This window comes from Sciurus vulgaris, assembly GCF_902686455.1.
Source record: "Sciurus vulgaris genome assembly, chromosome: 5".
NCBI lineage: Eukaryota > Metazoa > Chordata > Mammalia > Rodentia > Sciuridae > Sciurus > Sciurus vulgaris.
In genome coordinates, this window is record NC_136465.1 from 96,354,999 (window position 1) to 96,369,785 (window position 14,787).

The 14,787-nt window shown below is 33.2% G+C and overlaps 1 protein-coding gene across 9 annotated transcripts in view; it reads left to right on the forward strand.

Moving 5' to 3' along the window:
- CCDC91 (coiled-coil domain containing 91) overlaps positions 1–14,787 on the forward strand; it is a 423,551-nt gene that overhangs the window by 261,446 nt on the left and 147,318 nt on the right. For all 9 annotated transcript variants that reach the window (XM_079139392.1, XM_079139390.1, XM_079139391.1 and 6 more), the window contains one exon: positions 8,645–8,752. In XM_079139392.1, the coding sequence (XP_078995518.1) occupies positions 8,645–8,752 (108 nt within the window). The remainder of the gene's footprint in view (positions 1–8,644; positions 8,753–14,787) is intronic.

A 14,787-nucleotide genomic window follows, 5' to 3' on the forward strand; every position in this document is an offset into this window, starting at 1 on the left:
AACAAAGAAACTATAGAACTAAATAATACAATCAATGATATAGACTTAATGGATATTTACAGAGTATTTCATCCATCATTGAGCAAATATACTTTCTTCTCAGCAGCTCATGCATCCTTCTCCAAAATAGACCATATGCTATGCCACTAGAAAGCCATTAGTAAATACAATAGAGATCCTACCCTGTATCCTATCAAGCCATAATGGAATGCAATTAGAAATGAATGATAAAACAACAAACAAAAACTACTCATATACCTGGTGACTGAATAATATGCTACTAAATGATGCAATGATAACAGAAGACATCAGGGAAGAAATTAAAAAATTCTTAGAAGTAAATGAGAACAATGACACAACATATCAAAATCTCTGGGACACTATGAAAGCAGTACTAAGAGGAAAGTTCATTGCCTTGAGCTCATACATTAAAAAAATAAAAAGTCAACAACTAAATGACCTAACATTACACATCAAAGCCCTAGAAAAAGAAAAACAGATCAACACCAAAAATAGTAGAAGATAGGAAATAATTAAAATTAGCGCTGAAGTCAATGAAATTGAAATAAAAGAATTCAAAAAATTGACAAAACAAAAAGTTGGTTCTTTGAAAAAATAAACAAAATTGATAAACCCTTAGCCACACTAACAAAGAGAAGGGGAAAAAAAAACTCAAATTACTAGAATTCGTGATGAAAATGGAAAGATCATGACAGACACCATTGAAATACATAACATAATTAGAAGCTACTTTGAAAATCTATACTCCAACAAAATAGAAAATATTGAAGACATCGACAAATTTTTAGAGACATATAATCCTCCCAAACTGAATCAGGAAGACATACACAAGCTAAATAGATCAATTTCAAGCACCAAAATAGAAGAAACCATCAAAAGCCTACCAACCAAGAAAAGCCCGGGACCAGATGGATTCTCAGCCAAATTCTGCAAGACCTTAGAAGAAGAACTGATACCAATACTCCTCAAAGTATTTCAGGAAATAGAAAAGGAGGGAACCCTTCCAAATTCATTCTATGAGACTAGTATCACTCTGATACCAAAATCAGACAAAGACACATCAAAGAAAGAAAACTTTAGACCAATATACCTGGTAAACATAGATGCAAAAATCCTTAACAAAATACTAGCAAATTGCATACAAAAATATATTAAAAAGATAGTGCACCATGATCAAGTGGGGTTTATCCCAGGGATTCAAGGTTGGTTCAACATCTGGAAATCAATAAATGTATTCACCACATCAATAGACTTAAAGTTAAGAATCACGTGATTATTTCAATTGATGCTGAGAAAGCATTTGATAAAATACAGCACCCCTTCATGCTTAAAACACTAGAAAAAATAGGAATAGTAGGAACACACCTCAACATTGTAAAGGCTATCTATGCTAAGCCCACAGCCAGCATCATTCTTGATGGAGAAAAACTGAAAGCATTTCCTCTAACAACTGGAACAAGACAGGAATGCCCTCTTTCACCACTTCTATTCAACATCATCCTTGAAACACTTGCCAAAGCAATTAGACCAAAGAAATTAAAGGGACACAAATAGGAAAAGAAGAATTGAAGCTGTCATTATTTGCTGATGACATGATCCTATATTTAGAAGATCCAAAAAACTCCACTAGAAAACTAATAAATGAATTCAACAAAGTAGCAGGACATAAAATCAATACACATAAGTCTAATGCATTTCTATTCATAAGTGATGAATCCTTGGAAAGAGAAATTAGGAAAACCACTCCATTCGCAGTAGCCTCAAAAAAAAAAATAAATAAAATACTTGGGATTTAATCTAACAAAAGAGTTTAAAGACCTCTACAATGAAAACTATAGAACATTAATGAAAGAAATGGAAGAAAACCTTCAAAGATAGAAAGATCTCCCATGTTCTTGGATAGGCAGAATTAACATTGTCAAAATGGCCATTCTGCCAAAGGCACTATACAAATTCAATGCAATTCCAATTAAAATCCCAATGACATTCCTCATAGAAATAGAGAAAGCAATCATGAACTTCATCTGGAAGAACAAGAGACCTCAAATAGCCAAAACAATCCTGAATAGAATAGAATCCTGAATCCTGCCACTCTGGAAAGCAGTATGGAGAATCCTCAGAAAACCTGGAATGGACCCACCTTTTGACCCAGTTATCCCACTTCTCGGTTTATACCCAAAGGACCTAAAATCAGCAAAGAACAGTAACACAGCCACATCAATGTTTATAGCAGCTTAGTTCACAATAGCTAGATTGTGGAACCAACCTAGATGCTTCAACAGATGAATTGATAAAGAAACTGTGGTATATATACACAATGGAATACTATTCAGCCATAAAGAAGAGTAATATTATGGCATTTGCAAATAAATGGATGGAATCGGAGAATATCATGCTAAGTGAAATAAGCCAATCCCCAAAATCAAAAGGCTGAATGCTTTCCCTGATAAGTGGAGGATGATATATAATGGGAGGGGGGGGGGATGGGGAATGAGAGAATAATGAGAGAACTTTAGAATATATAGAAGAAAATGAGAGGGAGGGGGTATGAAAAATGGTGGAATGAGACAGACATCACTACCCTATGTACATGTATGATTACATGAATGGTATGAATCTACATTGTGTACAACCATAGAAACGAAATGATGTACCCCATTTGTATACAATGAATCAAAATGCAGTCTGTAAAAAATTAAAAGCTAAATAAAAATAATAAAATAAATACATAAAAATAAAAAAAGAGACTGAAATATTTTAAAGAGAAAAAAATTGATGCTTGAAAAGCAAATAGACTTGGACATGCCAAAATCTGGATTGATTTTTCAGTTGATTCAACACATTTGTTGAATGGTTTTTATGTGCTAGGCACTATTGCAGGTACATTGTGTGTGTCTGTGAGTTAAGCAAAGATTCCTGTTTTCTACAACTTAAATTCTAGTTGGGGTATTATATTTGTTATAAATTTTGCCTCTAGATTGCTCTGTAGCTTTGTACTTTTCTCCATTTGTGTAATATAAATGTAACTTAAAGGGTGGACAGATAACATTCTTGTGACTTTCAAAATAGTACTAATTACTGTTGCCACAGTTAACTAAGTGTTCTTTTAGGGTCATCATAACTACCAACATCATATTAATGTTTCAGAGACCATCTGATTCTGAAAGACACATTTGCTCTGAAAATCTGGATAAGTCATTTAATTTCATGAGGATGGAATCTGATCTGTAACAGTTGGGCTATTTCAAGGAAGAAAAAAAACCTGGTAGATTTGTTGAAACGATGAATTGTAGTCTGATGGCAATAGTCCACTTTGGATGTGCTTCTCTTTTGTCATTTAAATTCCAGCATATATCCAATTCATTCAAGAAATATACATCAATTATTTATATTATTTGAGAAATGTGATTTTTGACTTGATACTTTTGTTTTCTATGAGTTTAGTAATTAGAACTTTTAACATACTTTTTCTTTAACATACTTTCTTCTTCACACTTTTAATTTATTCACAATTAGGTCTGTGGAGTTAAAAGAATGAATACTTTTTGTATAAAATAACTTAAATAACTGGAATCTCTGGTAGGAATTAAATGTACTTAGTAATAGTTTTGGTAACTAAGTTGGTAGTTATCATTTGAAGCTTAGTGAATTTTCTGATAAATATTGGCATTGTTGTTACTATGTTTTTTAAATTTATTCTTTTTAGACATGCATTACAGTAGAGTGTATTTTGACATATTGCACATACACATAAGAATATAACTTATTCTAATTAGGATCCCATTCTTGTGATTGTAGATGATGTGGAATTTCACTGGCCACGTATTCATGTATGAACATAGGAACGTTATATCCTATTCATTCTGTCTTTTCTATTCCCATTCCCCCTCTCTTCCCTTCATTCTCCTTTGTCTAATTCAGTGAACTTCTATTCCCCCACCCCATTGTGTGTTAGCATCCACATATCAGAGAGAACATTCAGGGTTTTTTTGTGTGTGTGTGTGAGGGAGTGGCTTATGTCACTTAGCATGATATTCTCCATTTCTATCCTTTTACTGGCAAATGCCAAAATTTCATTCTTCTTTATGGCTGACTAATATTTCATTTTGTATACATACCACAACTTCTTTATAAATTTATCTGTTGAAGAGTACCCAGTTGATTCCATAGCTTTGTTATTGTGAATTGAGCTGCTATAAACATTGATGTGGCTGCGTCATTGTAGTATGCCAATTTTAAGTTCTTTGGGTATAAACTGATGAGTGGGATTACCTGGGTCAAATGGTGGTTCCATTCCAAGTTTTCTGAGGAATCTCATACTGCTTTCCAGAGTGGTTGCACCAATCTGCAGTCCACCTAGTAATGTATACCCTTTCCCCCACATCCTAACCAACACTTACTGTTGCTTGTATTCTTGATAATTACCATTCTGAATCATGAACTCAGAATCACCATTCTGACAGGAGTGAGATGGACTCTCAGTATAGTTTTGATTTGCATTTCTCTAAGTGCTAGTGATGTTTAACATTTTTCCATATATTTTTTGACCATTTGTATTTCTTCTTCTGTGAAATGCCTGTTCAGTTCCTTTGCCCATTTGTTGTTGGATTTTTTTTTTCTTGTTAAGTTTTTTGAGTTCTTTGTATATCCTGGAGATTAATGTTTTTTGTTGTTGTGGGGTTTTTTTTTTGTTTGTTTTTTGTTTCTTTTGTTTTTGTTTTTGCACTGCAGGGCCTTGTGCTTGTGAGGCAAGCACTCTGCCAAGTGAGCTATCTCCCCAGCCCTTAATGCTCTCTTTGAGGTGCATGTGGTAAAGATTTTCTCCTATTCTGTAGTCTCTCTCTTCACGTTCTTCATTATTTTGTTTGCTGTAAAGAAGCTTTTTAGTTTGAAACCATCACATTTATTGATTCTTGATTTTACTTCTGTGCTTTTAGGAGTCTTTTTAAGGAAGTCAGTTCCTAAGCCAACAAGATTGAGAGTTGGGCCAACATTTTCTTCTAGTAGGAGTACTTTTTTTGGGCGGGGTGAGGGGAAGATTAACTCAGGGGCACTCGACCACTGAGCCCACATCCCCAGCCCTATTTTGTATCTTATTTAGTGACAGGGTCTCACTGAGTTGCTTGGTGCCTTGCTACCTTTGAACTTGTGATTCTCCTGCCTCAGCCTCCTGGGCAGCTGTGATTACAGGCAAGCGACAAAGCACCCGGCAGTTTTTTATTTTATTTTAATTTTTTTTAATTCATCTGTCACATTGAGGACCACCATTCAGGGACTAGCATTACACATGCTATGTGCAGGGTGCTCTGTGATGAGTGTCCATGATGTATAGAGATAAGTACGACTGAGTTCTTGTACTGAAGGAACCTGTAATCTTGCTCACACTTTTAAAATTGCTGTGTTCCTAAAGTGTGGTAATGAGTTTTCTTCAAGTTCAGTGAGTTTAATTCCCTGGGATAATATTGCCAGTCGCTGATAGAACAGTGGCCAAGACCTAAGTATGTCGGGTACAAATATTTCCTGCTCTTTGTAGCATTCTTTTCAATATGGAATACATGGGTATACATCTTGCGTTTCTATCTATTTACCAAGAGAGTCTTAATGCTTTCTCTGTGTTAAGAATGGTTTAAAGTAAATTAGAAAGGACATAATTTCATATATCTTTTTATAGTGTTGTATAAACCAAAGAAAATCTTACTTGTGTGTTTAGTATCTATAAAGACAATTGTAGAAGAAAACAATGAATTGGAAAGTTAAGATTCATGTTCATTTTTGTACTTAAAATATATGGGAAACTTAAAGGCGGTTATTGTGATTATGTTACATTGGATGATAAATATTCAATTATACAAAAACAGATCAAGCCATAAAAGCAGTTGGCTCGTACCAATATATAATCATAAATATGTCCATAATGGTTAATAATTCTAGGAGTAAGGAGAGTTTTTGGAAATTACCTCATTTGCTTGGACTGTGGCACTAATAATCCCTCTGTTGAGTACTGTGGATCAAAATTTTAAACTCCTTGTTGTGTTGTGCAAGGTCTTTTAATATCTGGCACTTGCCTCTTTTTCCTTCTTCCTGCATCACCATTTCCTTCTCTAGCTTTTGTGCTGTAGCTATTCTTATCTATTTTATATTCTTGTGTATAGTACTGAGTCTTACAGTTGGGCTTGAGTATCTTTTCTTTCTCTGATATACACCCTGCATATAACTATAGTCTATGAGGATCAAGAGAATATTGTCTTCAATGTTAGACCAAATTCAATGAGTAAAGATTTAAAAAAATATATATATGTATGTATCTCTGTTTTAGTCAGCTTTTTCGCTGCTGTGACTGAGTGATCTGACCAGCACAATGTAAAGGAGGAAAGGTTTATTTGAGGGCTCACACTTTCAGAGGTCTAGTCCAGAGAAGGCTGGCTCCATTCCTCGGTGGAAGAGCATGGCAGAGGGAAGCAGCTTGCATCATCAGGAAGCAGAGAGAGAGAGACTCCACTCTCCAGATACAAAATATATCATAGCCATGCCCTAATTCCCACCTCTTCCAGCCACACCCTACCACATCAAGGGATCAATTCACTGATTGGGTTAAGAGTTTTACAACCCAATCATTTCTCCTCTGAACCTTCCTACGTTGTCTGACATGAACTTTTGGGGGACACCTCACATCCAAACCATAACAACCTCCCTTTGTATCCTGTTTGTAGATAATATATATATATATAAATGACTGAGTGAGGCCAAAGCGACATGTTTGAACTATGTAAGAAACTAGTTACTTTTGCATAGTTCTTTATGATGCACAACCTTAGTTTTGGCTTTGACTTAACTCATGATTCTCCTTGATGGCTGGAAAAAAATGATTTATATAAAAATCAATCACTAAAGGAAAAACTACTAAATTGTTTCCTAGTTATGTAAAAAGAATGTTATTTTGTTTTATTAATTTGCCTGACCCCCAAGAAGTCTAGTTGACTCAAAATTATGATTATTTAAATTAGGAATAATTTGGAACTGTGTAAACAGTTCTGTCCTATCCTAAATCCCCCCAAAGAATGGAATTTCCTACTTACAGAAGACACTGTGATTATTCTAAGGGAATTGTCTTTCTCACTCTCTAATTAAAATGTCTAAATTCACCAAATATTATAGTTTGTCAAAAGTAAATTAAAGATTTGCAGTATCTAGACACAGTGTAAAGAGGCTAACTTTTGAGGCCTTTTATAAATCAATCGTTATGGAACCCAGAAGATACATCTTATATAAATTGAGGGCTAACACATCTCTGTTAAGCAGTTCCTTTTATTATTTTCCTTTACTAATTTACGAGTAACTCTGCAGTTTCCAGTGGTAACTACTGAAATGAAGGAGTAGTAGCGTCATCAGATAGTCTCGATTGAAAAAAAATTATCTGAGCATTTGAAACAGCCATTGCTTTAAAAATACTTTTGTCTATTTTTGAAAATACATGCCTATTTATTTACTATTTTAATGCATGTTGTTTCCAACTGAATAAATCTATTTTCAAAACAGAGATTAAGAGATTTGACTGATTTTTCTTCTCAGTGAATGCGCCAATGGTCTGTTTTCTATAAGACTTGTCTGTTTCAACTTACTCTTCTGATTATGAGTAGTTTATTATCCAGATAGACCTTTAAAAATAGAATATTTGTTAAAAGAGTTCTATGTATATCCTTGTACTTATTTTAGGATGATTTAGAATTTATAAATAATATGTAGGATATTATTACACACATGTTAGTATAACATAAATAAAGCTTAAAAAAGGAAAAGAAAAGAGATTATAACATTCTAAACATCTCCAATAAGGAAGTGAGTGGGTGGAACATCCTCAAATAATGATCTGGTTTTCCTTAGAACAGTGGTAATATCTTTATATTTTACATAGGTTCTTGCATTTACATTCTCCAATTGTCCAGTCTCACATTTTATTACTTTTCATGAATAGTGCCTTGAGATTCTGACTTACACACATTAACTTATACCTTTTCACATTAGGGACACTTCCTGGGGGGCAGTTATTTTATGTTTGAAGTTGCTCAGAGTTTCCATCTGCTTTTACTTAACTTGTGGTCTTGAAGATCATGCTTGGCCCATGGGATCTTACAGTGTGCCGAGAGGATGTGGAGTTTTGTCAGCCAGTGAAATATGTCTGGTTTTTTTTTTTTTTCCTTGTTTCTTTCTTTCTTTTTCTTTCTTTCTTTCTTTCCTTTTTTTTTTTTTTTTTTTTTTTTCCAGCAGCTTTCATATGCTCCTCAACCTGTGTGGTCTTCACTGAACTGAATTTATATTTAACAGAACTACTCACTCTCTTTATCATTTTCTATGACTTGAACTTTCTTAAGGAGAAGGTGTATGGAATGAATATCTGAGCCAAAAAACTGTAATATTAGCCATACGAAACCTATTAAGATGAAAACTTTAAGTAATATATATAAATGAATTTCTCTCTTCACAAATATGTATTTTGTAATGCAGAAGGGTGTTATATTTCAGATATGTACAACTGTCAAAAAATTCTCATGCCTCCAGTAGACTCCCAAGTTGTCTATGATAAAAATGATTTTTTTTTTTTTTTTTTTTTTTTGCTTGTTTTTAGGCACTACTGCAGTCTTCAGTTAAGCAACAAGTAGAAGCTATTGAAAAACAGTACATCTGTGCAATTGAGAAACAAGCCCACAAGTGTGAGGAGCTGCTAAATGCTCAGGTAATGAAAGTGCACATGCAGTGAATATTTTTTTTTTTTTTCTTTTCTGTTTTTTTTTTTTTTCCTGGTGCTGGGGATTGAACCCAGGTCCTTGTGCTTGCAAGGCAGGTACTCTATCAGCTGACCCATATCCCCAGCCCATGCAGTGTATATTTATGCTTTTATTTTGATGCCCCTCTCCCGAGAGCTCTAGAGCTGTTTATACATTTTCATGCCATTTACTTTCCTTGGTGTATTTTGGAGAAAAAGTATGCTTATGTAAACTCAAACTCTGAGACTTTCATGATGGATTTAAAATAAGATGTGGGCTTGCTCACCAATTAATGATTATTATGTTAATTTCTGGGTTGTAATAATATTCAACAAATAGCAGAAGCAAAGAGATAACTACAAATGCATCATAGCACTGTAATAACTTTTAGTGACCAGAAGCTAATAATATGTGAATTTAAAAAATTCAGGCAGGGTGTAGTGGTGCATGCCTATAATCCCAGTGACTTGAGAGGCTGAGGCAGGAGGATCACAACTTTGAGGTCAACCTTAGCAACTTAGTGGGATTCTGTCTCAAAAATAAAATAAAAAGGGCTAGGAATGTAGCTTAGAGGAGAAGCCTTCTGGTCAATCCCAGTACCAAAATAAATAAGTAAGTAAGTAACATACATAATATATTTTTAATTGATACATAAAAACTTAAAAATCATACATATTAATGGGGTAACAAAATATTTACTTATGCTTGAATTACTTTTTGTCACATAGGCACTGGTTTCTCTTTGAACTTTTCTATTGAGTTTTCCCCTTTCTAAGTTTATTATCTTTGGAGATTTAAATGATTAGCTGCCAAATTGATTAAGCAATCAATTGAGGAGAATTTGTGGCTGTATCCTAGTATAAATAATATATGCAAGAAGTTCCTTATACAACTTTTCAATAATACAAAACAAAGTAGTTAAAAATTAAATCATCTTTATTTAAATATACTGTTTCTAGGATGGGAAGAAAATTAGCTACAATTTAGATTAAAAAATTAAATAGAGAATTTAAATGGGTTTATAAATGTGCCACCTCATACTCAAGATTGGGATCAGTTTTGTTAAATATTTTTCAGTGTTCTTTTAATAAATGTCTTGAAAAAGGAACACACAGGAAATTTTATAAATTGGATGTAACAGTCATTGTACTTTGGGTGGTGAAATACCATGCCATCAGTGATATAAAGTGTAATGATTTCATGAATACACAGAAATATCACAGAGGAAAATTCAGGTGATAGAACTTTGAAGCAGCATAAAGCATGTTTTCAAGATATATCCTAGACCCTCTGGTTCCAGACAACAAAAATTTATATTTTACTCATACTGCATTTAGGTTGAAGGTTTTCTTGGGCTTCTGTCTCATGTTGCCATCATGGCAACTATACTGAGTGTATTTCCTGTGTGGAACATTGCTTTTTATCATCACAGAGTGAGAAAGCCCTGTTAAATTTTGTATCAATACTTAAATAATTAAATACTCTGACCTAGAGTTGACATTTCCAATTCCAATTTATGTTCACATGTCCCTCAGCCCCAATCATAATGAGGCCAGCTAATGAAAAACAGAGAGTAAGAGATATTTGGTAAACTGCATGAATATACCACCTTGGGCCCTTTTGTTCACCATGTATTTGAAGTTTCCATCTCATAGGCAAATTTACATATCTTGTCACCATAGGAGATAATCTGAAAGTTCCATCCTACTGAGACCTTGAACTGAAAAGTCCAGGATCTCTAGGTAATAGAGGAAGGATTAGGTTTGCCTACATGGTTCCTTTTGACTGGAAGAACTGAAACTAAAATATTATTTGTCTCCCTGAAGCATGTCTGGTATAAAAGGTAGTTTATTTACTATAACTACTTCCAACAGGAAAGTTAAAGAATTGAAGACACATTGCTCTTTTTAGTATGTATCAATTGTAAAATCTCACTGACAGATTAAACAGAAACATGTGGTCTAGGTATAGGGATTGCTAATTGATTGATCATGATTCTCTTTTCAGGGTTTTTGGAGTAAAGTTCCTAGTGCATTATTCCTTGTTATGTTACAGGTTTTCCAAGTTTTTTTAATTTTAATTTTTAAAATTTGCAAGTTTCCAGATTTCTGAACTTTTCCTGTGATTTGATGCTTGTGAATTGACTTTTTCCTATAAATTTGTTGCTGAGTTGGTCTTTTTTTTTTTTTATAATACCTCATCAAAAATATGCAACAGACGAGCTATTATAAGGATTCAACCAAGTTTCAGGTTAAATGATTAACATATGAAAATCAGTTGTTTCTACACACCGGGTAGAATTGAAAAGGAAGTGAAGAGAGCATCATTTCCATTTATAATAGTTTCCAAATTAAGAAAATACCTAGGTATAAACTTAACCATGATGCAGAAAACCATTTACACTGAAAACTATAAAACATTGCTAAAATAAATTTAAAATTACCTAAATGGAAAAATGTCCCCTATTTATTAATTGGAAATATTTGGCCAAGAGTACTCAAGGTTAGAACATTTAAAGAATCCTTATGATTCTTTATGAATCCTTATGATAAAGAATCCTTATGAACTTCTTATAAGTTCAGTGTGATGGTTAGTTTGTAAAACCATGTGAATGCTAGAAATGGTGATTCAACATTTGCTTTTTAAAATTTTAGCTCTTGAGATGTCATTTCAATTGGAAGTAAGTAAATTTTATTTAACAACAAAAATTTTTTTTTGAGAAGAGTAAAAATATAGCATCAGGATTGTTCCTTAGGAATCATTTGGTTTCTCTCTCCCTCTCTCTCTCTCTCCCTCCCTCTCTTTCCCCCTGCGCGCGCGCACGCACACACACTCACACACACACACACTTCATTTAAATATATATATTTAAATTAAGAATTTAAGGGAAAAACTGGATTTAACCCTGGCTTGTCACTTGATTCTGTTAATTGAGGCAAGTGACTTAACCTATCTATATACCTAATTCTGCTGTATTCCCAAAGTCTATCAACTTTTTAAGGTATGTTCTAAATAAAATTAATTATACCTTTATTAAAGAATGTATATACCTATATACCATCTTAATCAATATATGGAACATTTCTATCAATTCAAGAAATTTTCTCATTATCTTCTACAGTCATCCTCCTCAAATGAACTCTGGTCCCAAGCTTCCACTAATCTACATTCTCCTGTTTGTTTGCTTCACCTTTTCTTTCTTTCGTTCTTTCTTTTTTCTCGGTTTTGGGGTTTGAACCCAGGGCCTCCTGCATGCTAGGCAAATGTTCTACTGAACTCAGTCCTGTTTCATCTTTTTTATAATTTCATATAAAATGTATTTTAGATTCTTTTGTGTCTGGATACCTTGGTTCAGCAAAGCATGTTTTCAGATTCTTTGTGTGTATGTGTATACTATACCTTTCAGTTACTGACAAATATTCTTTTATACAGGCATATAGCATCTTTTTGTCTCTCCACTTATTGTTAAATACTTAGATTGCTTATAGTTTGGGGCTGCTATGAATGTCTGCATGTAATTTGTGTTTAGACATATATTTTTATATTTGTTTGTAAATATTTAGGTATTGGATTGCTGGATCACATGGTAAGTGTGTTTAACTTTATAATGAGGTGCCAAACTCTTTGAAAGTTTCATTCCATTTTACATTCTTACTGCTGCTGTATGAGAGTTCTCTTTGATTTGTTCTCCCAGATTATCAATCTTTTTATTTTAGTCTTTTTTTCAGGGGAGAGAGGGGAATAGTATCTAATCTAATGCCATTTATCTGAATGACTTTTGATGGTTAGCATCTCTTCATGTGCCTTTTGGTCATTTGCATATTTTCTTTTATGAAATATATATTCAGAATTTTTGCTTATTTTCTTAAATTGCATACATAAATAGTCATAGTCATAAGATTTTTCACAAAGTCTATGTATGTACTTGACTGTATGTATACATTATGAATATTTTATTATAGATTTACTTTCTTAATACTATCTTTAGATGAAGGCATTAATTTTGATGAATTCATATTTATAATTTTTTCTTTTATGTATCATCCTTTTAATTCTGTATTTATGAAATCTTTGCCAAATCATAGCTGTCAAAGATTTTCTCCTGCATTTTCAAAAATGTTGTGTATTTTCTTCAATTAAATATGTGATCAATTTTTGAATTAATTTGGAAGTATGATGTGATGGTATCATCAGATGTCTTCTCCCTTCACCTCATATGCATATTCATTTATTATTAGCACCATTCAGAGAAACACCTTTGGAGAAAGTCATTTGACCAGTTGAGTACAGATTTATGGACTCAATCTAGCGTTTCTCAACCTTGGCACTAATGGTAGTGGGCTTAATTATTCTTTGTTTTGAGGAACTGTCCTGTGCATCATAAAATGTTTAGCAGCATCCTTCATGTCTGTCTACTAGGTGGCAGTGGAACATCCTCAATTGTGATAACCAGAAATGTCCCCATATACTGCTGATACCCTGACAATATTGAGACTTCCTATCTATGAACGTGGAGTAGATCTTCATTTATTTAGTAATTCTTTATTTCATTCATTGGAGTTTTGTTGTTTTCCTCATGTAGATCTTATATACAGTTTGTCGGATCTTATACACAGTTTGTTGGATCCATAGGCAAATGATTCATTTTGAAGATTGCTAATGGAAATGTAATGTGTTGAGTTTTATTTTTTCCATTTGTTCATTGTTAGCATATAGTAAAGTGATTAACTTTTGTATGCTAATATTGCATCCTATAACCTTGCTATGCTTTAATCACTTAGTAATTCAAGAGGTTGCCCATTCTTTAGGATTTTCTACATTAAGACACATCATCTGTAAAAAGGAAACTTATATTTCCCAGTCCATGTACTTTTTATTTCCTTTACTTGTATATTGCTTCAGCTAGAATTTGTAGTATGATGTTAAGAAGCACTGGTGATGGAGCTGGGTTTGAAGCTCAATGGTAGAGCACTTACCTAGCATGTGTGAGGCACTGGGTGCAATCCTCAGCACCACATTAAATAAATAAATAAATAAATAAATAAATAAATAAATAAATAAATAAATAAATGTATTTGTCCATCTACAACAAAAAAAAATTTTTAAAAAGAAGCAGTGGTGAGAAAGGTATACTAGCTTTTTTCTGATCTTAGTGAGGAAGATTCTAGTTTCTCATCATTAAATATGTTTACAGATTTTTGTTAGGTATTATTTATCCCCTTGAGGAAGTTAGCCTCTATTCCTATTTCACTGATTTTTAATCACATGTGCATGTTGGATATGTTGATTGGATTTTGTCAAATGCTTTGTGTGTCAGTATGATTATGTGATTTTTCTTCTTTAGCTTGTGGATGTGATGGATTATGTTACTTGATTTTCAGTGTTTTAATTTCTTGTTGAGAATTTTTGCATCTGTGTTCATGAGAGAATTGGTCTGTAGGTTTCTTTTCCTTTAGTATTTGTGTCTGGTTTTAGTATTAGAATAATGCTGACTTCATAGAAGGAGTAATTCTGCTTTTATCTTCTGGAAGAGACTGTGGAAAATTGGTCTAAATATTTAATTAATTCTTCAGTAGAATTCACCAGTGAAGCCATCTGGCCCTGTTCTTTTCTAGTTTGGAAAGTTGTCTTATTCCAATAGACCTATTGTAATGAAATACCATAAACTTGCAGTTTATAAACATTAGGAATTCATTTTTCATTTCTGGAGACTGAGAAGTCCAAGAAATAAACACCTGGAACTTTAGCATTACAGTAAGGAACAGCTTCCTAGACAGTGGTCTTTTTACTATAACCCCATGTGGCAGAAGGATCAAGGGATCTTTGGGATCTCTTTTATAAGGAAACTAATCCCATAATACTTATGACCTAATAAATTCCCAAAGGCTGTACCTTCTAATACCTCTACCTTACTGGTTAGGATTTTAACATACTAATTTTGCAGAGACAATAACTGTAAGATCATAGCAGTTAATTAATGGCTTAGTTATATTTAAAATATATA